We start from the raw sequence: 24,105 nt of genomic DNA, 5'->3' as shown, positions 1-24,105 counted from the left end.
AAATGTGACTCACAGAAAATGAACAGAACAAATATGTGTTAATACCATGGCACATAACATGTGTTCGTCAAAATATACATGGGACGTGACAAACCTGTCAGCGGGAGACTTCGACATGTGTACAGCTTGTCTCTCCTTTGACCTTGAAGACATGACATCTATGTGACCAAGAATATGGGATGATTTAAATAATTAAGTTTTTTTTCTTTTTTAATATGACAGAGTACTCCTGAAACATGCATGTCTTAATTAATGCCTTTTATTATAGTTAGGTAGACTCCTGCAATTTTGGTGGATAAAGTTTCTCTGTAGCCTGACTCTTCAGGGATTAGTAGTAAGATTGGTAATTCAAGATTTGTTTTATTTTTGTACAGTAATTGCAAAACTGAGATTTTAAAATGATTGGACAAAACACTATAAAGATTCCATGATACAGTCATACCACCTGATGCTTCAAAACACAAAAAATTGTTATGCCCCAAGGAAATAATACTCAGCTTGTGATTAGCAATAACGTTTATAGCTTTATTTAGTCCTGTACCTTGCCTATAGGGCCTATGAAAAGACTCTCCATACTATAATATGTGCCTATTTAAAATAATAAAACTACTGTGTTTGTGACCTGTTCTGCTGAAAGTCCTCTCTGCCTGTACACTTTGCATCGCTGTGTCGTTTACTCTCCGTCTCAAATAACGCAGAGTTAAGAATAGTCTTTTATGTACTCACCTTGTACAAAGCACAGCTTCGATTGTGTCTGGAAGGTATAGTACAGACCCACCAGGAATGGAGCCTCCAGACCCTTCTCAAGTAATCCACGTTCTGTGAGATACTGTTTGCCACCATCTTCCCATCGTCTTCATAGCATACAAATGCCCATCATCCACACCTCTGCTCTTGCTTACAAGGTAAACTTTTCCATAGCCTGGAACGGCACCCAATTTCCTATTACTATGTCCTCAACAAAGAATCTGATATTCGCAGACTCTCTCTCTTCATTAAGACTTTAATTATGTAAAACGTGTGTAAAATCAAGCCTTCATGACTGAAATAATATTTTCCATTACACATTCTGCACAGGCCTATTATTCAAGAAGCAATAAAAGCAGTAGCCCTCAGAGTGATATTTCCAGAAGATTAGGATACCATGGACACAGAGAAGAACAAATGTGTCAATCAGGAATGAGCTGGACATGAATAGACATATTTCTTCATCATGCTACCGGAGGACATTGCAATTCTTTGGCCACATCACAAGGCGATAGGGTGATAATCTAGAAAAAATTATAGTCCAAGGAGTAGTCAACGGAAAAATGCCATGAGAAATAACACCCAGGAGAAGGGTTGATCAGGCAAAGGAGATCACCCAGTTACCTCTAAGGAAGATCATACGAGAGGCAGAAGATCGGGAACGATGGAAGCAGCGGATCATTTCCATAGCAAACTAAAGCAACGCATGTGGGGTCACAATGCTCAGTTATGAACAATATGGTTAGAGAGAGAGGAAGAGTCCCTAATTTTAAGTAGCTACTATGAAAGGCCCAGTCAGGTGACAGAAACAAGGAATTCCCACATACCTCAGTGATATTTGAAACGTGTAATTATACATTATATATAATAATAATTATATTTATTATGTAACAGATACTTTTATAATGTTCATGCATTGAATCATCTTTGGAGTGTCTTTGACCCGGTCACACCAATTCTATGCAACGATATGATTAATTTACATTTTATAAAACAAGTTAATTTTCGCAGTCCTTCAATGGGTGATGTTTATATAATATTCAACCATAAAGACATTTTGTTCAAGAGAGTATGGTCTACAGCATTTTTACTACTGAAAATTCTGAGCTATTTTCAAATATCTTCTTGAAGCAATAATAGTTCTCTGATATTTCTGATACATAATTTTTACCAAACATTATTAATCAAAGCTTGGCTCTGAGTTTAGGAAGATTATGATCCTACATCACTTGTTCATATTAGCAAATGTTTGAATGGAGTATTATGTACTTGTTTCGTTTGAGGTTTCTGAAGACAATTTGTTGTCACAAATCAGATTTCTCATCAGCCACCTGCAGTCAAAAAAGATACATCCTATTACCTTCCAATATTATTACAGATTCAGTGCTCTTTTAAAATCAACATGAAATTCTGATTACATTTAATTTTAATTATTAGTATGCTTATATCTATATTATTAATATTTTGCTCTTTGATGAGCTGATTATTCTGTTACTACTTTAAAAGTTAAGTGTGAGTATTAGCAGGTGTGATGCTGATCAGAGTTATTTAAGAACTTGGTAACGTATTTAGATACAGATGACAATAAGATCTACAAACAAAAGCTAATAATACAGCATTTTAAAGTAATGAAGTACATATTTTATAGACAGGCATTGTTCAAGTAACCAACCAATACCTGGTGCACACATCTTGTCTTATCCATGCATGCTACATGCTCCGCCCATCTCCTACTTAACTTAATCACCTTGAAAATACTTGGGGAGGAGTACAAATTTTAAGTTCATCATTATGCATCGTTTTCTCTCCTATACCCAAATATCCTCCTCAACACCTTATTCTCAAACACCTGCAATCTACGTTCCTCCCTTAGAGTGAGAGACCATGTTTCGCACCCATACAAAATAACAGGCAAAATTATTGTTTTGTAAACTTTAATCTTCAGGTTCTTAGAAATAAGACAAAATATTTTGAACTGAGAAGTAGTAAACATTTACGGAATTTAGTCTCCTAATTTCGCCGTAAATATTGTTTGGATTTGTTATTGTTATTCCCAAATATTTTAACTTTGTTACACTTTCGAAGTATTTATTAGCCACCCTTACATGATTCTGCTCGCTTCACTGCTGATGGGATACTAACATGCACTTAATTTTTTCTGAATTCACTCCTAGCCCCATTTTTACACTACGTACCTTCTAGTAAAACTTCTGTGTTCCTCTTTAGCAAAATATGAGTTACCACACTAAATTTAAGATGTGTTTAGTCTAAATGTATCGGATATATAAAAGAACTTTCCTGCTCTTTTGATCAACGCAGGATCACGCACATTGACCTATCATTTTAATTTCCAGAAACAGAATTTACGTTCCTTCACTACGATGCCAGCATTTAATAAAACGATATCATAATTGCCAGTTGGTTCATCATAGTTTAAAACTGAAAAGCAATAAGCTACTATGACTACTGTTGCGTACTGAACTTCAAGAAAAACTTCTTAGTTTTCACAATACTTCAAACAGAGTGGTAGTCCGTACATGTACCACCAGCTTTAGCAACAAGTAACGCTGCATTCTGAATTTAAGGGTTAAGGGGGTTTCACACGGAGTCGTGGACCAGGCGAGAACACTACTCTATTTGAGTGAATCACACGACCTGCTTAATAACGCCTGTCTCCAGTTCCCACTTGAGACTTCGCAAATGCTTCTTCTCGCCTTCAGAGTCACGGTGTTTGCAAATGGCAGAGCAGGAAGCTATGATAGTCATGTGCGAATTACTGACGAATGAACTACGTGTTTATTTAAATAACGTAAAACATAAAAAGAAGAAGCTTTGGGTTCGTGATTGGATAAAGAGACGGGACATCCTCGGGGCCACCAATACCATATGCAGAGAATTATCTGCTGAGGACCAAGGTGGCTACAAAAACTTTTTAGAATGAATAGAAATCAGTATGCGCATTTGCTTAACAAGGTGAAAACGACTATTCAGAAAAGAGACACTAATATGAGAAGAGTCTTATCTGCGGAATCAAAACTTAACGCCACTTTAAGATTCCTAGCTTCCGGTAATTCATATGCAGGTATGCAGTATTTATTCAGGATCCCCAAGAATTCTATCAGCAAATTCGTTCCTGAGGTGTTGGACGCGATCTACGATGCTTTATCAGATTATTTAAAGGTAGGTACAATATAATGTAATATGTAAAATAAAGGTAAAAAAAAATATGTTGTGATTGTGATTTTGTTGGTCTATTTCCAAACAATTGCTAACGCCAATCAATAACCAAGAGTTGTACTGAAGTTATTGCTTTCTGTAGGTGCCAAATTCTGAAGGAGACTGGACAGAAATTGAACGAGGTTTTAATGAAAAATGGAATTTTCCAGGATGCTTAGGGTCTATTGACGGCAAACATGTGATTATTCGTGCTTCTATGTTTAGTGGCAGTGAGTATTACAATTATAAAAGTTCGTTCAGTATAATACTCTTAGCTGTAGCTGATTCCAACTAATACTTCCGGTACACTGATATTGGAGCCCAAGGAAGACATTCTGATGGCGGTGTTTTCGACCACAGTTCTTTAAAACAAGGCATTGAAAAGCATGAATTGCATATTCCAGAAAAGTACGTGTTTGTTGGGGACGAAGCTTTCCCTTTGAAACCGTATTTGATGAGGCCCTACCCAAGAAGAGAATTAAATAAGAAGTGTAAAATTTATAACTATAGGCTATAGAGGGCGAGAAGGACTGTAGAAAATGCTTTTGGTGTCGCGATTTCGAGTATTTCAGAAACCTATAGCTACATCTGTACCGACTGCCATACGAATAGTTCGGGCCGCTTGCGCCTTGCATAACTGGCTGCGATCAAGTTCCGAATGTAATTATTTTTCTCCCGGATTGATTGATAAAGAAGATGTGGATAATTATACTTTTGCACCTAGTTCATGGAGAGAAGAACAAGAAAGCAGGGGGCTCGTCAGACTACAACCTTTTCCGCCAAGATTTTCTGATCGTTATGCACGTGAACGAAGAGATAACTATTGCGAATATTTTAATGGAATTGGTGCAGTGCCATGGCAAAACACAATGATTTGTTAAATGTAATTTAGATGGAGATATGTTTAATTTTACTTCTTGATTGAAATGTAATGAATAAAGTAGATACCTACTCTAGTATCTACTGACGATATTAGTACATTAAGATTTAGATTTAGATACTAGAGCATAACTGGTAAGTAGAGATTTAATAATAGTTTAGATGAAATGTTGATTACATGTTTCCTGTATTTCACATTACGATTAAATTAAAAACTCACATTACAACATATTAAAATGAAACATGTTACAATTGAAATTATACAAAAAAAATTACTCCTTGTGCTGTAATTACACTAAACAAGAATGAAACAAGAATCACAACCGCACTGTAAATTTTTCATGAGGAACTTGCTTGTCATTTCTCAAACATCTGAAGATGGAGAATAAATTATAGATGACAACAGAATCCAAACTATCGTCTTCAGTAGGCAGTCGAGTTGTCGATCTTACAGGATGCTGATCCTCTGAATTTGTTTTCCTTCGTCGGTGGTTCCACGGTAGTAAACGGTGATGTTTGGCGGTTTTCAGGCTGATGTTAATGATACCGGTTGTAGTGCCAAGGAGGAGGATGACAGTATGTAGAGGGACCAGGGTATGTGCTGGGCTGTGGTGGGGAAACATGTTCTGATGAGTGAAATGCTTTTGCTTTTTGATTTTCGTAAGCTATACTCTCATTGGAAACAATGGTCTCAATTGTAATTTGCAAATTGAGTGACCTCGTAGCTTCCACATTGTTCAGCTGTGTAGCCAAACTTCGACACCACACGTCGAATTCCGTCTCTGCAGACAATTTATTTTGTAGAGTTTCTAATTTATTTAAGGCTTCTCCAATGTACGTGGACGATGCACTTCTTTTCTGAAGACGCCGTTTTTTTGAAGAACTTGCCTGTTCTGAAATTGGAGACTTAAAGATCGAGTCACTAACCTCTGGTTGCTTCGATGGATTTCTTTCAGACACCTCTCCAGGTACAGAACTCTCAAGAAATGCTTCCTGTTCTTGTACTTCTGTGGGGGTGGCTAGCGGTTCATTACTTAACAAGTTAGATGTCGTAGGGTTGATTTTAGAAACTTTATTTAAAAAAGCGTCCACTACATCGAACTTTGGGCCGATAAATGTCAACAGAGACTCCTGTTTTCTTAGAATTGCTTATTTTCTTCAATTCTTGGTAATAAGCAGATCTGATGTTCTTAATTTTTTGTGCAACTTCTCGAAGACCAAAACCTTCTATGCACATTTCTTGAGATATTTCTTTTAAACATTGATCCCTCGCATCCCGATCCTTGTACAATGAATAATTAATATTCCACAAACATTCTGCTTCATGGTACAATTCAACAAATTTGATGTGCCGAGTATGTTTCATTTTATACACCGACATTTTCGCAAGAAAATAAGCTACGCAGCGAACGAACAGCTCTCCTAGGAAGCTTTAAAAGGACTAGGCTCCGGTACTAATAGCTCAGGTGTATGTATTTCCACCTTCCTAACCCTATGAATACTCAATAGCTGAGAAAAGTAATTCACCCACTTGTTCAAAATATTGCAGGAATCTGCAAGCAGATCATCATTTTCATCCTTTACCAAGTCACTTTTAGATTGATAATGCTTCTTACATTCATTTATACCTCTGTAATGCAACTTTGACATTTATAGTGATGTTTGTTGGTGTGTGCGCATAACTAATTTTTCAATCCAGTAAATACTGTATTACACATTCCTAAACTTGTACTATTTAGCTTTCTAGAAAGTCAGAACTTGTTACAATCCAAAAGTACCATAATGGGATTGAAGAGAAATTAGTGAAGAGACCATGCGTCATTTACGTTAATTTGCAGTTTCATGCAAGTCATGGTCAAATCTACTAAAAGTGGGCCAATAATAGAATTAAATTTGTATAGTTCAGGCTACCATTAATATGCTACAGTAGAATTGTTTCATTGTATGTACATTACCAAATTACAAACCAATGTATGGTTGATTTTTGCAAAGGTAACAATGTATTTTCAAATAATTTCATTGTACAGTGAAACCTCTATCTATCGTTCCCGGAACTATCGTTTTCCCGGATGCATCGTCCGTTTTGTTCGGTCCCGGATACATCCCATATAAAATAATGTTACATTTTCCCGCTTCTATCGTTCCTCGAACTATCGTTTTATCGCATCGATCGTTCAAAAATCTTAGTCCCGGCCAACAATTTTCCCGCAATGATCGTTTCTGAGAAATTAAAATGCTGGGTTTTGAGATAAATTAATACCGAAAGACGCACAATGTTTTTGGAATACACAGTAGCGGTAACCTGTTATGTCGCCCAACCAGCACAGATCCTTTTGGAATGAGGGGTCAGCGGTGCAGGGGTGATAGTTGGAGTGAATGGCGGTGCTCATTGTCAGAAATTTTACGATTTTAATTAGGGTGCACTCATATTTCGTTCCAGCGATGCCAAATGGCATGTGCACTGTGAATTTCTTCACAAATGCTTTTATTATAAGTACAAAGGAAAGGCTGGCGGCACTTTTCATTCTTCTGGTTCATCTCGTTTCCAGTGGTTCAGTGTCTTCTACGGCTACGTTTCGTCGTGTTCGGCAGTAACAGTACTTCCATTCTTCCTGTTATTGTTCCAGTCTATACTTTTGTTGTTGTTCCCGTAAATATTTTGTTATTCCTCTTACTCCTGTTAATTATTTTGTTATTATTCCTGTACCATGTCTCGCCCACTAAAGCAAGTCAGAACTCTTCAAGAAAGATTAAAAATCATAGAAGAAGTGGAGAAGAATCCATTTGAAAAAAGAATCGACATTGCTAAACGCCTTGGATTAGCACCATCTACTTTAAATTCAATAGTTGCAAAGAAGAAAGAAATCCGAAAACAAACTGACAAGTGCGGTAATTCATGCAAAAAAAGGAAATCCGGAAGAAAATCAACTTTCAGTGAGCTAGAAAGTGTCCTCTTCACTTGGTACCAGCAATCGCGGGCCTCAGGAAGTCCTGTTGATGGCAACATCTTGCGGGAAAAAGCCAAGACGATAGCCGCAAGACTGAATATTGAAAATTTTGCAGCGTCGAATGGCTGGATTAGTAGGTTTAAAGAACGACATGGTATGGTCTACAAGAAGTTAGCCGGCGAAAGTGCTGCTGTGGATGTGGAAATAACGGAGCTGTGGCTCGAGAGACTGCCAACACTGCTGGAGGGATATGAGCCGCGGGACATTTATAATGCGGATGAGACCGGACTTTTCTACAACGCCCTCCCGGATAGGACTCTGGCATTGAAAGGTGAATCTTGCCACGGGGGAATACGTGCAAAACACCGAATTACTGTTCTTCTGTGTGTTAACAGTGACGGTAGTGACAAACGGGTTCCGATTGTAGTTGGAAAATCACGAAAACCGCGTTGTTTCAAAAACATGAAAAAACTTCCGGTGAAATATCACGCCAACAAAAAGGCTTGGATGACAACAGACATCTTTACGGCGTTTTTAAGTTCTCTGGATGCCTCCATGGGCGCACAAGGCAGAAAGATTTTGCTGTTTGTTGATAATTGTGCCGCTCATCCGAAGGACACGACATTTCTACGAAATGTGAAAGTCGTGCAGTATCCAGCAAATTGCACGAGCGTCTTGCAACCGCTTGATTTGGGCATCATAAAATCTTTCAAGCAGTTGTATAGAAAGCGCCTTGTGCAAACAGCTGTATGTGCAATGGATGCTGGGAAGGATGTCAACATGAAAATTGACGTGCTACAAGCAATTCATTTCACAGTGGCAGCTTGGCGGCATGTCTCCCAACCAACTGTTCTGAATTGTTTTCACAAAGGTGGCTACGGGTGTGAACTTCGCGCAGAAGCAGACTCTAACGTCAGTGTGGATGAGCATGATGGCTTTCACGAAGACTGGAATAGATTTGGCGCCGTGAAAGACGTGGTTAAATTTGGTGACTACGCGGCAGTAGACAGCGAGCTTGCTACATGCGGAGTCGACACGATTGATAAGTTGTGTGACGATCGCGAAGGGGGTGGGAGCGGTGAGAAAGACGACGAATGCGAGCCCGAAGCTGTGCCGAGTTTTGCCGAAGCACACGCTGCATTGGCAAAAGTGAAGTCGTTCTTTTATGCCCATAATATTAGCGAACGTGACGAGGAAAACATTTTGAACGTGGAAAGGTACTCTGTTTGGTCTAAAACGTAAAGTTTCGACAAACCAGTTGTCCATTAAAGACTTTTTTGGTAAAAAGAAGTAACTTTGAAAGAGAAACATTGTTTTTTTTTTAAATTTTTAATGCTTTCCCGCATCTATCGTTTTTATTTCCCACCCCCGCCGAAAACGATGCATCGAGGTTTCACTGTATATACCTTCAGCTGTTCCAGCTTCAATCTTGATACACCTGTTTTGCACCAGTGTTTTTTTCTCCACAATTAATAAAAATATTTGGGAAATAACACTGCAGGCAATATGAAGCCAGAAAATTGGAGCAAATGCTTCTGTCATAACATCCAGCCACGATTGTTTGAGCGCATGTGTAATATTTATTTTTTAGGAGGACAATTAATTTCAACAACATGAACACTTTTTTATTGAAGGCTTTTACATACTTCACTGTTCAAATATAAAATACATTAAATGACATCTGACATAAGGATTTAAAGGAATGCACATATTCCACTAGAAGTCTCACATCTTGCACATGGTAATGCGTAGTTTGATAACCGTTGATGTAATTTTTCTTAATAGATGTGAAAATAACAAAGATGACTTCACACAGACTTACAACACAAGTAAAATTGGAGTATCTTGGCCATGTGAGGAAACTAATTATCTGGTAATGTATAAACAGGATCTGGAAGAACCTTTATTATAAAACCCATGACATTTCATAACAGGATAATAATATATGAGAAACTTTTATAAGCTGTTGAATACCATCATTTACAGCGATATTATTAAAATTATTCAGATCCATCATAGTGAAGGGTTGTTCTGGAAACTGCATTCATTATTTTCTGCTGTCAATTCTTGTATCATTAAGCAGTCCAGCAAAACTGAAAGACATCTTCATAAACCACAAATTTACTTTCTTAGCTTAACAAATGCACAAATGGTGAGCAACATGAAAAAGAGAGTGTAACGCTATCATTCACCTACAGTGAAAATTTACACTTTTAACTGTTCTTAGAAAAACATGCAAGGCAGATCCTGCATTTAGTATTTATAATTGAACTTCATTTTGACTAAGTACTGGATTTTCACCCGCGCCTCATCGTATACGATGTACCTGAGACGATGGTTAAGGAAACTGCACAATTCTGATAAAGTTAAATAAACAAAATAAACAGGAAAACTGGAAGAAACAATAACAGAGGGCAACTTATTTATTCAGGAACTCAATGCTTCTGTTTAATTTAACAATAATTCATCATCATGTTAGTCTTATGTACTTTACCTATATTCAGGGAGGTCCGTACAGGTTGAAAACAAATAAAAAGTAATCAATCTGCCTAATCTTAACACTGAAGGTGCCATGAGCATTTGAAGTTATCATTATTAGCGGAAATCAGCACAGAAAGCAATTTTCTGAACACTATTTTATAATTTTTACTTAAGCAATTAGTTTTTACAATAACTGCTCAAAGTGGCCACCATCTTCTCCTATGTAAGTTCTTGCTCTCTTTTCACGAGCATTAGTTGTTCTATGAAGTGCGGCACCATCATTTCTGATTTGCGCAGTAGCAGCAATGCCACTGTTTGCAGTTTCATTTCATGAACAAGGCTCTTGATATTCCGCCATAAGTAATAATAAAAAGGTGTAATTTGGTAACCCTGATGGCAAGATACATTTCCCACCCTTCATCGCTGCTCTCAATTGGATTGGCAGTACTTAAAGAGTCGATCACGTCAGCGACAACCCTGTCCTATTCCCAGTATTGTTGTTCCACATGTTGGCAGTATCCTTCCCAGTCTTTTGCCGTCACAGTTGCAGTCCCTTCTGTAGTTAAGTCCAGCAGCCGCTTCAAGGGCAAATCCCCTGTCACATTGTTCTCGCGAATGTAGTTTTTTACCTTCGACCATGCTAGTTCTATTGGGCTAAGGCAACCTAACTACAGTGTGACCATGGGCATTTAGCAACTGATCAATTTTGAAAATGTTTTCTTTTGGTTTCCTTGTGAGATTAGGTCATACAGTTGGCCTTTTCTCATAGCTGGATCACAGAAAACTCTGTGCCGCAGTAACCACAAGATTATTTCAGAATTAACTGAATATTTTGATGGGGCTTTATCTGCTTGTACACTGTGGTATGGAGTGTTATGAAATACTACAACTGAACTGAACTGGGGGGCAAATTCTGTAACATTTTCTCTCTAACCCACTTTTCAAAATTTGTACCATTCATCTGACCATAGTAGTTGCCACTTGCTGAGCAAACTTCATATATCAGACCCGCACCTAGAAGGAAACCAGCACACGATCCAGCGTGCACCATAATCAGTCTTTTTCCAGCATTTCCATCAGCGCATTCTCCTGTAAGTTCCGTACTTTGCCAGCACTTTTTGAAAGTTGAATTGCGGTCTACCCAGCTTTCATCTAGGTAGAATATTTGTCTTCCTTCACTGCGAAGTGTCTTAATATTCACTAAGTATCTTCCTCGCCAGTTTACTATGTCTGGCCTTTCAATCAAGATCTTGCGCTTACCGAGACATTTCTTCCACGTAAACCCCAAGTTATGCAAAATATTCCGTAGAGAATCAACACCCACGGAAAGTCGATTTTTTGTTTAATTATGGGCAGTAGCTTGGGGCAGCTTAGTACTTTCTTCTGTATTGCATAAAATTCTTGCACAGTCTGCCTTATCACTGACATGTCAAAGGAGTTGATGGTGACATTCCTATCAGTAGGTCTAGGCCGGTATTTCCCTGGCGTGTGTAAAGGTAACAGTGTGCCCTTCTCGTCTCTATCTTTTGACCTTCTTAATTAAAGCACTACTGCTTTAATTAAGAAGGTAAGGCGTGTATCTGGCTGCTCTGTCTGTTGCATGGGTCAAAGGAAATGTTAGCTTCACTACGCTGGATATTATTTCCCGCGCTTCCCAGCGAACAGTTTTCCCCTGTTTACGTACACTCGACATCTTTAAATCACCTGTGATTGAATCTAAAATATTATTACAACACAGTACAGGTGCAATCACTACATGCTACTCTTAACTGCTGTTTTCAGTCTGTGTGTAATAGTGTAACTCTCTGGCGTGTCATACATCCCACCCTGCACTGCACCAGAACCGCCTTCCCCCCACAGGGATTTTCTCCTGGCCGGTGGACTGTACTTGCTGTCCTAGGCGAGTATCCAGGATTCTGGAGTAGATTCACTTTGTTACTGATTTCAAGACACTACATACAGTCAAAATGTTCCACTGAATACACAGAGATCTTCTTCACTGATCCTCTAACAAGTGATATTTAAATTGCCTAAGAACACAATCAGAGTGAGTTTGTTCCCTCCCATAATAACAACCCATCATTTATGCAACTTCTGGTCAAAAGGTCAAGAGAGAGCAAAAGAAGCAAAAAGAGCACTTAGTGCGATCAGAACCCAAAAGACATCAGAAACTTACAGTCCTCAGCATAGCAAAAATTTGCTTGCTGTATGTCCACACTCTACGAGGCACATGGGTATGTTCATACTCCATGCAGCACACAGACGCTGAACACATTGGCATATTCATACTTATGAAAGGATTAACATCACCAACTCTTAAGTACAACATACTTTGCACAAACTTCCAGACAGAATTACATGAAAGGATACTCATTGTACAACAGTGACACATCATTATGACTGACTGAAATTCCTTTACCAGCTGGGACTTCCACCCCATCATCTCGTAACACACGGCCTTTTGGATCTGGTTCAGTCTTGCCCAATCCTTTGGTGCTATGTTTGTCTTTTGGCAATTTTTTTATGTAGTCAGCTCCTTTACGCTCATACCTATAACAGAAGAGCAACACCTAAAATCCACTACACTATTATAGAACTCTTAAAAAAAATTAAAATTTCACAGTATGGTGCTTGCATCATAAGTATTTTTTTACCCTTTAAAGCCCATTGTTAACAACACGCACCACTTACTTCAACAATCAGTTAACTGAGCATTTTGCCCACTACAATGTAACACCAGAGAATGGAACTGGTAACCTAACAGAAACAGTGAATCAAAAGTAGGATGGCTGATGAAATAACATAACAGAGGTGGCTTAACTAAGACTGAGTAAAATCAGAACAGGAAGAGTTTCACATGCCAAAAATCACGCTGCAGGCAGAACGGCACATCAATGGGATATTTAAAGGGGAAGAAACCAGCTGGCATTATGCAGTGTCTGTTCTTCAATGGAATAATTAAAGAGAGTCTAGTTAGCAATGACAATGGGATGGTACTGACAGAATCCAAATGGTGCCAGACAACAGGATTCAAACCCTGACCAGTCAGTAGGCTGCACCCACCAAATGCATCCATGAGTTTTGAATGATTCTAAGTTTGACGAGTGATCATTTCATTAGACAGCAATATTGAGATTTGACCCAACAGGTGGTTTACTTTTGTATGTACTCGTAACCATTCACTAAATTCTTAGTATTAACACCAACAGAATGCGTGAAGTATGATGCAGCTACGTTTCCAGACAAGAAATAGTATCAAAGTGGCATAATGCTTGGCCTATGCAGTTCCAGTTCTGCAGCAGACACTGAATGCAATGGGTGTATCTCTATGAACTCACCCTGCAAGACAAAAAATTAGCTGTCTGCATTTGCTAGAACATACCAGAGTTTATTGAATCACACAGTTGCATCCAGGCAAATTACAAGAATACTACCCATTAAATATTAATTTCCAACAGTTTATTACATCAGTGTGATGTGATATCCTTCAAATAGGCAAGTCCAGCAATGCCAACTACATTCATTAATCAAATGATCTGTGTAATGGAGACATGCTACACTTTCCCCGAGGTACAAACAGAATTTTTAAATAGTATTAGGATAAACTATGACTTCAAAGAGATAATTATCACATAACTTTACTCAGTTATCCAACGCTTACTTAAGTATCAGGACAGTCTTCAGTAACAGCTTCTACAAGGGGGGACTGAGGAAAACAATAAAAGAAATGTCACAACTGTTTTATCCCAGTCAAGAAGTAGCTTCAAATAGAAAGCAGAAGTGAAACATGCAACATACAGAAAGTTTAAGGTGTAGAAAAATATTTACCACTATCTTCTGTTACTAACCCTTACTTTATGATTCTAGACAAGCCACATAGTGGAAAGATCTTAGGAAGAAGATAATCTACATCTTTATCACTTCCAAAGCCTGCTTAATTAACAGGATTTCCAACACTCTGAAAACATTGGTATCATACTTACATATTTCCTAAAGCAACTTCACACAGGAGAAGCAACCCAACTGAATTGTTTGGAGAAGTGCAGCAGTAGTTGGCAGACTTGGACACCATGTCTGCAAAGTAGATCCCCTTACCAAACATATAACCTGTAACTGGTGCTTCTGGTGGAGCAATTCGCAAACCCTGAAACAAATGTACAATGTGTTCTACTCCTTACAAAGTCGAATGCTGCAGGCATGTCCGAAGAACCAACCATCGGCCGGGTGCAACTAGACAATCCTGATACAAACCGAGAATGTCCAAGGCTGAGTGGTATCACTAAATACCACTAAAATGATTCGTACTTTCTTGCTTGGCTTAAATTCAGAATCAATAAAACTGCAATAGAGATTAACAGTGCATCAACACACAAAGTACCACCAGATTCTTAATTTAAATTCCCACTTTCCGGACATCTAATGTGACTTCTTGAAATGCTCTGCTCACTAGGAACATGTTTAGCTCTTCTATTTACTTTTGTAACATGCCCTCAGAACTGCAGAAAAGTATCCATGATACATATTAATGTTTCTAAGAGCAATATTTCTTAAAACACAAAGCCCTGTGAAATGCCACTGAAGACAACTCGGAAATGCACCCTTGCCTCCAGCAACAACCGAACTCCCAACATGGAAGAATGAAATCACAGGACATTCCAGTGCACTAAGCAAAATAGCGAACAGCAATGTCCTATCAAACATATGATGCTGTTTTGAGGCAGAAAATCCTGGCTGGAGGGACTGTCAAATTGCCATGTAAAACCTTTCAAATGCTATAACTCTTCCAATACACAACAGGAATGGGAACTGTGCCACTTATTATTATTTAAAAACCAGTAATGTTTGTAAAAACAATTAATCTAAAGCTATCAATTCCTTTTTACTGCCCTTCACAGTAACAAAATTTCACTGTAATGTATACAATCTGTCAGTTCATATAACTTTGTTTTCCAACATTTTACTGTATGTGATGTTACAAAATTTACGAAGCCAAAGATTTCTGCTCGATATAACAAAGTTCTTGTTATAGGCTGTACTCATTCTACCATGGTTACACTGTGGTCTGTTACTGCAAATGAATGTTAAGATACCTGAAACGTTAACACTTCTTCAAATATTATTCACATGGTTATAAAATTTGAACACTCATACCTGAGACAAAATGCCTGCAAAGTTAGTTAGACGAGATCCATGCCACAGCAGCTTCCGGTTGTGTAACTTTTTGAAAGGTGTGTACCTTTTTTCTTCTCCACTGCGCTTAAGCTTGAACACCTGGAAAAAAAAATGTCTATACAATGAAATACCAATACTCCAGCAAAATACAGCACTTCACAGAACACTTGTTTTTATTTCTCATTTCACAAGTAATAAATATCGTTAAGGTACAAAAGTACCACAAGTCTAATGTTCAATTAAGGCAAGAAAATTTACGTGTTAAGGTCGTGTGAAAAATGTGAAAAGTAGGCATTGTGACAGTTGAAGTATTCAGTTCTCATGACCATAGATGGAATACAACTATTTTCATAAAATAAGACAGACTAGTCATTCAACATACCTCCAAAATCTCCAGGTCATAATGAGTGTGTGTTGTTGCGTGAGTGTTCTTAACATACTGTTTCAACAGCTCAAACTCATCAGTGTTTTTGTCCAGTACCTCGATGTGGGTATTGAGCTTAGCATAATGAGCATCTAGAGGGTGCACATCACCATCAGCATCAGACTTAGTTTTCAGCAAGTTGTATGCAATCTCTATTTCCATCAGGCTGTCCAACATCTCTATCTTTTGCTGCAACATCATAAGTAACATTACTTTACCGCTACAAATCAGGTGTATGTATATGAAGCTTTAGGAGTCAGGATAGCTCAGTCACTATAGTGACTGGCTACGGGCTGGATGACCGGGGTTCGATCCCCAACAGGAGCAGAGGATTTTTCCTCTAGCCTCTGCGTCCAGACTGGCTCTGGGACCCTCCCAGCCTCCTGTCCAATGGGTACCGGGGTCCTTTCCTGGGGGTAAAGCACGGCCGGGGGCGTGATGCTGACCACTCACCCCCATCTGGTGCCGAGGTCAAGAAAGAGTAGGAGCTATACCTCCACTCCCCCCAAATAACCTACATGGCGTGTAGCGGGACAGCTTTACTTTTTTATATATGAAGCTTTAACAGTGTTGAAATAATTGCAACTGTTTAAACTCCATATTCACATCCAACATGAACACGTGCAGAGAATGAAGAGATTTACTTTAGAAAAACTATACTGGAGTTCTGAAGTTATACTGTAACAACAGTAACTTCTGCACAATGTAAACACATTATTAACACTTCTGTTAATCTCATCCCATCTCCGAAACGTCGTTTTTACGTTTTATATTTACTAGACGATGGATAATATCAAAGGAAATTTTTATTCAATTGACTCCTCACCATCGTCAAGAAGTTTTAGATTTGAAACACTTCTGTAGTTCTTTACAGGGTTAAATAAGTAATAACTATATATATATATATAAACTGCTCTTATATTTATGATTATGCAGTATTCTAACAGGTGAGAAATATATTGGGTAATTTTTCTGGGAGTCAGAAAGCAGTCAAAAATTTTAAGACTGAAATTAATGGGAATTTCATTAATGATTTACCTTAAAAACACTTTTCATTTAATGAACTGTAATAAATTGAGAGATGTGTGTGTGACTGTCAAGTGTCAGTGTATTCCTCTAGATTTTGGTGCTAGATGAAGGCGAGGAATCTGGTTCCTACTCAAATCATATTATTCCCTGCATATCAACTAGACACCTGGCTGGCTGAGCCTCAGAGCCAGTCTACACCCAGTGGCAAAGAGACCTGCTCTTGAGAGGAATCAAATACCAGGAGGCTGGGCCGGGCCATCCCAAGTCCACTGTATGGACTGGATTATCCTACTACTTCAACTAAAACCTATCTATGGAGAACTTATAAAACAAATTTTTTACAAGATCGACATAAAGAGAAAGAAAAGCTGTCACAATTAAATAACCTTAATCATTTCCTCAGACTTTAGTACTGGTGGATTTTCTACACCAAAATCATGTGGGATGAGAGTGTAAAATCGGTTTGAGGCATCAATGAAACGGCTATCAGATCCACCATTCTTGATTAATTCTTGCATGTCTGTCAAGACACTATATGCTCGCTGGATCTGCTTCTTGCTTAATTTCCCCAGAGGCATCTTCTGTAAGTCCAACTGCAATCACAAGAAGCAATTCATATTCATTTAAACACAACATATAGGTATGTACAGTAGCAATGTGTCCAAAGATACATAAAGTATTGTTATGTGTCATGTACATAAGTGATTCCCAAACTGTGTCCAAGAGCCAAGGGGCTCTACAAAGGTTCCCACAACTCTAGGAACCATCTATAATCATGAATTCTAGTTATACAAAATTCTTAAGTGATACCATCTTAAAACTTTGCACACCGAATAGTGCATTGGCATATAAAAATAAGCAAACAAAGAAACTGTTAACAATATAAATGACACTAGTGCCAAACGCGTTTCAACCTCAACAGGTCTTCATCAGTGGCAAAGGGGGAAATTAATTCATATAATCTCAAAAATGGTTTTAAACAGATTATGAAGCTAATAGTGAGTTCTTTAATAAACCATAATAAGTAACACCTCACTGGATGTTGGTTCCACAGGAGTTGGTGTATTATATTCTACACTTAGCTATTAGTCCACTGATTTGGTGGCCGTAGCCGTGGTTGCGTCGTCTGTGCTGTGAACTCCAACAAAGCGTGGGTGTTACTGTCAGTTTTTGAATGCGTAGGGCAGTGGTCCCCAACCTTTTTGTGTCTACGGGCACATTTGAGAGTTTATGAGATCGTGGCGGGCACCAACCAATTAACAAAGCCAAATTTTCTTTTCTCTGGACAAATAAGATATGGACACCAAATAATACTCAAAACAACACGACGTTTAATGATACAAGAAACCATGCAATTAAAAATACGTACTTTTATAAACACAATTATTATTACCCAAGTGGGAAGTTAGTGTGATGTTTGGCACTGCATTTCATCGGCCAGTTTTTCAAATTTGGGAGTGTAGGATGATGTTGCTGCTCGCAAACAATCATCAAGATGGGTGTCAGTAAGTCGAGATCTTTGCTTTTATTTTATAATGTTCGTGGTTGAACGGCCTTCATTATTCAGTATAACCTCTTTCCGTATCAACGCGGGCACCCAAAAAAAGCCTTGGCGGGCGCCACGTTGGGGACCACTGGCATAGGGTATTTATAAGCTCGAATTCAGAGTGGCAAACTGCTGTATATGAAATTTACTTTTTCCTGTTTAATGCTAGGTCAAATAATACGTTTGAATCATGAGTTTATTTTTTGTCTATACCAATGTGACAAAAGCGTAGGTGTTTCAAGCCCAATTTGGCTCCACAGCAGAACAGCTGAAAAACACTGACTTAAATACATTATTAAAAAACTCTTGAAGATTTGATACAAAGTCTGTCTCCCACTAACCTCAAATTCCAGCATAACCTGTTTCATCAAATTCACATCAAATACCAGTTGTACCAACTCTTGTATAGGTGGCAAAAGTTTACATGTGATACTGGAACTTCCTGCCTGCAGTAAGGTTTCATCATCTTCCTGCACAGAGTTAATTTTAATTAATGCATAATAAATTACATGAAGCTTATCTGTTTTGCACTCTTAATTCACTAACAAACACACACACACATCTTTATTACATTCCATGGATCCAGAAGTTACTCAGATAACAACAGGATTTGGAACAAGTTGTTACACAGTAGGTAAGTTATACTACCGATTTACATTACATGAAGACCAGGAAAGCTTAGTGAACATTATAAATTCATCAGCAAAGTAAAAGGAGTGCGTAATTAAGTATCTCTTTAATTCTACTTTAAACTCTGCCTTTTTATATATGACACTCATGGGACTTCATGGAAAACTGTTGAAAATTTTGATGCCCACATAAAGAGCACTCTTCTGAAAACATAAGAGGTTGGCAACTGGCCTGTGAAGCTGATTCTTATTCATTGTGTTGACACTGTGTACAGGAGAATTAATTTGGAAATATTCTTGGTTATTTAGAATAAAATTCACTAATGAGAAAATGTATTTACACGGAACAGATAACTAACGAACTATATGGCTTAGGAAATCCAAAAGTTCATCACCGAATTCACCAAAGCCCTCCACCGGACCCTGTCCCGGGCGAGCAAAATCCAGTCACTTTCAACTCCTATCTCCCATACATCTCGCTTGATATTATCCTCCCATCTATATCTAGGTCTCCCTAGCGGTCTCTTCCCTTCAGAATTACTGACCACTACCCGATGCACACCTCTTGTCCCATCCATGCTCGCCACATTTCCCACTCATTTCATTCTTCTTGATTTAATCATCCTAACAATATTGGGAGAGGAGAACACATTTTTAAGCTCATCATTATGCAGTTTTGCATTATATATGGAAGGTCTAGGATCTCTAATATCTTGAAAAGATGTCTACATGGATTTCTATGTTGATATCAGCCATTAATCTGACAATTTTATTTTGTAAAGTAAATATTTTTTGCTGTTAGATGAATTACTCCCCATAATTATTCCAGACTTCATTACAAAGTAACAATAAGCAAAATAAACTGATCCGAGTGTGACAGTGCTGCTGATATGTCACATAGGACTAACTGCATAACAAGCGCCACGTAACTTAGATTTAAATTCATCAACATGACTTGTCCAATTTATGTGGTTATCAATTTTCAAACCCAGTAATTTGTATTTATATACATTTATATTTGTATGCATGCAAGAACTGCTTACAAGTGACAAACTTATTATGCTATGCTACCACGAATGAAAAAGGGAATGCCTTCTACTTGGCTCTCATGTTTAAAATCATAAAAGGCTTACAAAAAGACAAATGCTAGTAGAAGTGAAAATGGTAGACACTGTGATTTTAGTTTTTAATTTCTGCAACATGTTTTACTCCACTGTTTAATTTTGTGCCAAAGGTTTCGAGGGAATTAAGCTGCAACTGTGAACAAAACACATGGATTTGCATATGACCTATATAAAACTTGAGACAATAAAAGTTACAGAGGATGAACTACCAATAATACTTAATTGAGAAGATGCCATGGATTAACTTAACACTGTTCAGAATACAGAAATTTTAGTTAATCAGTACAATAAACAGAAGCTACATAGCAATCAGTGAGTATGCTGTTTTTTGTAATCTAAGTGAATGCATCTTTCATTCCACTCTACAGCTTAGCATATCATTTCAGTGCAGTGAATAATGAGCAGAATGTTGGCAGGACTATGCCTCTAGCCTGGCAATTCCCTGGAGGGACTGAAGAAAACCACAAAACACCTCAGTCAGGATAGCTGGTCTCTGGGCTGAGATTTGAGCCCAGGAACTCCTCAATATGAAGCATGAGTGCTCATCACTGGTCCATTATAATTTATATGTTATTTGTAGGGGAATGACTTTTAGCAGAGTATGTTTCTAAATTTTAAGGGCTAGTATTATTCATATCAGAATCAAGATTGCAGCAATCTCATAACAATTAAATCTTACCTGAGTATAGTCTAAGTCGACAGGGTAGAAACATCCAGGAACTTTCTGAAAATTGTTTCTATCGAACCACATGTTTCCTGTCTTTACCTTGTAAATGTTCTCAAAGATTTGAAATGCATGTTTCAAGGTATGTACTTCCTCCAACTTCTTGCCTCCGATTGTGGTGCCTATGCGACCCCATGACCGGAATAACCAATACCTGCAACACAATAAGCATTTCAATACCAACCACAAGAAAGACACCAACGTGAATAACTTCAAAGTTAGGTTCATTAAGTCTGACCATTAGTATCCCTTATCGCATCTGACCCATGGTGCCTGTGATGGGTATTGTAAAATAAAAAAGTTCCATACAGTTATAATTCTATCTAATGTCACTTGCACACAATGTGGAAAAATTTAACTACTTTACTCCAAGACCAGTCAAGCACCAGGTCAGAGATAAAGCCACTAACTGAGGACTGAGGTAAGGGCTACTGCATACCTCATGAGGCAGTGACAGAAGAGTACCTTTAACTCCAAGATGAAGAGGATGCTACCATAAACATATGCATCCCATTTCTACCAACAAACAAACATAAGATGCAGCTCACTCACAGGACAATTAAGAACACAGGCTGTTGTAACATGATGCAATGGATATGTATTAAATAAATTAATGTAAAACGAAATAAAACAATTAAACACAAACATTAACAAGCAATATTTAAAGTGACTAGGTTATGACCAAAACAATATAATGAATATAAATAAATAGAAATGTAACATTAAAATATACAAATGACAGTAGGCAATTGCAGTCTGGCCCATTTCCACACTGAAGGCCACTTTCAAGCCATAACAGAAAATGAAGTCCTTGTCTCATGCAGGACAACAGCAAGCAGTCTCCAGACGGACGGAAGAGGGGAGAAACAGATTCTTGGTGGCAGGGTTGATGAGAAATGAGCCCAGATGACAGCTGTAGTGCAGCTTGGTAACCTGAATTAATTAAAAAGAGTTGAAACAACCGACTTCTCAAGTGAAAGCGAGTAGTAAGATACCTGTTTCCTGCATCACTTTCCAGCACCTGTAGTTTATAATAGGAATTCTTCCCATTTTGGATATCTGTTATACCAAGCACTGCATTGTAGATAACATCCTTCTTCCTATAGACATGGGCAACGTCATCCAGGCCTGAGTCAGGGTCAACTGCAATGCCGCCTTTCACTTTCAGCTTCACCTTAGATGGCATACTCTTTGTGAACATGCCTAAACAAACAACGCATTGCAATAAGAGAAAGTGTAAGCTAAAATTAACAATTCAAAACAGTCAAAGCCCACATTCTCCACATTTAGAACATTTTACTGAATAAAAATTACTCATTTTGTGTTTAGAAATGATGATCAAATGTATATGGTTGTTATTAATAAGCAACATTTTACAAGAGGTAAAGTCAAACTTGTTTCCTTATTTTATATGTAATACTTTTACAAATTTTATGATTTTTTGGATATCCAGGCTTTATACTGCAGAACAACATGAAATTTCTTATTCCTCACTACTGAAGAATGAATTCTTATGTTCTAACTGCAACTGATTACACACTGCTTGCAGGCAGTAGAACTCCTGTGAGTCAGCATCACTATAGCAAGAATGTAAGCCACTAATGACCCCAGTTCAAACTGTTCACAGTTACATGTTCCAACAATGACCTTGAGTCATGGGAATTGCATAGTTCCTAGAAAAAATGTAACAGACCAACAGAGAAACAAGGATCGGCCCATAAAACATTCTTTGCTCATGCCAGAGTGTGAAGTACACTAAAAGATCAAATCAATCTTCTCTTGACTGGCCTGTGACTAAACATCCTGTAGGATATGAGGTTCTTATGTCAGCAAGTACGAAGATGGCCGTCTTCTGGGCTGCTGTACTGCCATGTATTCTGGCAGATGTTTACCAACATTTCAGAGGTCCTTGCCATCTCCATCAAAGGGCAATGAGAGATCATCTTGATGATGGATGCAGCCTGTATGTATGAAACAATGGTAAACTTCTACCAGACTACATGGCACTATGACCCATCTTTGAATTAACATCTCATTGAAGACTTTCGTCACGATGAATGTCAGCAACAAACACCATCATTCAATTAAACTCATGATTTCATGGTCTGCCTAGTATGCTTATGTCCACACCACAGATGTTTCTAGTTAATATCTCCAGCAACAGTCTCATAAACCATCACAGCAAGACAAAAGACTTGATTTCCCTGGTAAATGCGCAGACTCCAAGCAAGAATTTTGGCCAACATAGAACACTGCAATAAAAGCATGCTCCCTGAGCTCCTTTAAAGTAAACTGAATTAATTACTTAAGATAGAACTTACTTCCACTTTTCGATTTCTTGGCGCTGTCCACTGTATCCACTGCTATCCTTTTACAGGGCTGAAAACAATATTTAATGACATAATTTACGAGATATGAATAATGGTGAAAATTTAGATTGTGGGTTATATGACCCAAGAGTCATGCAGGTGGTTAGCAGTATTTCATTGGAACCTGCAAAGTCCATCTTCAGGGCAGAACATAATACAGCCAGGATGTAGGTAGGCTAAAGAATAAAGGTTGTCAAACATGTTCAAGAGAGTCGATCTGAGCAATAGATCAAGGAAAGGAGAGAGAACCCTATCTGGGCCCAGAAAAAGACAAGGTCCTTCATAGGGTGTTCCTATGACTGGCCATTCATATACAGTACCAAAACAGGATGAACAACTATAGCTATAGGATCTCATCTATTTTAGTTACATATCACACATTCACAGAAAAAAAACTGGCACAATAAATGTATGAGAACTGAACCAATGTCTCCCTGTTATAAAATACTTACATCTGAGCCCCATGAAGATATATTCTTTTTGGAAATCAAATCCATAACATCACCATCCTTTGCTTCGTCTACAAAGTCTTCAGGTAACACCTGTACTTCACAGCATTTAACCTCTTCCATTTTCTTGTTCATCTTCTCCACTTCACCTGAAAAATGCAAACCCCAGTACTGTAACACAAATGAATAAGAAACACAATCACGTTGCCTTAATTGAGTGCAGCAGCTAAAACGAAAAAAGCAAACAAATTCTATTGCATATACTCTTTTCTTAGAAGCTGAACTATTCAGATCATCAAGAAATTCTGTGATTTTTAACCCATTGATTACCAGATGCAGAAGATCGAACACATGCAAAAACTGGCATC

At 38.0% G+C, this 24,105-nt stretch overlaps 2 protein-coding genes and 1 pseudogene across 2 annotated transcripts in view; 1 reads left to right on the top strand and 2 right to left on the bottom strand.

Moving 5' to 3' along the window:
- Positions 1–24,105, top strand: part of LOC147872172 (ribosomal protein S6 kinase beta-like) — a 353,544-nt gene that overhangs the window by 268,003 nt on the left and 61,436 nt on the right. The gene's annotated exons all lie outside the window — the stretch shown is intronic.
- The window catches only part of LOC110828240 (poly [ADP-ribose] polymerase 1-like), a 28,720-nt gene continuing 14,008 nt past the window's right edge, over positions 9,394–24,105 (bottom strand). The window contains exons 9-19 of the mRNA XM_087359161.1: positions 23,741–23,886; positions 23,241–23,298; positions 21,915–22,122; positions 20,875–21,073; positions 18,784–18,912; positions 17,283–17,489; positions 15,826–16,056; positions 15,423–15,542; positions 14,255–14,415; positions 12,642–12,821; positions 9,394–10,116 (exon numbers count right to left, since the gene is read on the bottom strand). Coding sequence (XP_087215287.1) covers positions 10,044–10,116; positions 12,642–12,821; positions 14,255–14,415; positions 15,423–15,542; positions 15,826–16,056; positions 17,283–17,489; positions 18,784–18,912; positions 20,875–21,073; positions 21,915–22,122; positions 23,241–23,298; positions 23,741–23,886 — 1,712 coding nt within the window. The 3' untranslated portion in view covers positions 9,394–10,043. The remainder of the gene's footprint in view (positions 10,117–12,641; positions 12,822–14,254; positions 14,416–15,422; positions 15,543–15,825; positions 16,057–17,282; positions 17,490–18,783; positions 18,913–20,874; positions 21,074–21,914; positions 22,123–23,240; positions 23,299–23,740; positions 23,887–24,105) is intronic.
- Positions 10,123–12,635, bottom strand: LOC147872173 (uncharacterized; annotated as a pseudogene).

This window comes from Zootermopsis nevadensis, unplaced genomic scaffold (assembly GCF_977971745.1).
Source record: "Zootermopsis nevadensis isolate Lab colony 2312 unplaced genomic scaffold, Znev_1.0 Znev_ptg000030l, whole genome shotgun sequence".
In the NCBI taxonomy this organism is placed as follows: Eukaryota; Metazoa; Arthropoda; class Insecta; order Blattodea; family Termopsidae; genus Zootermopsis; species Zootermopsis nevadensis.
The sequence above is the reverse complement of the archived record's forward strand: the minus strand, read 5'-3'. Positions and strand labels throughout refer to the sequence as shown.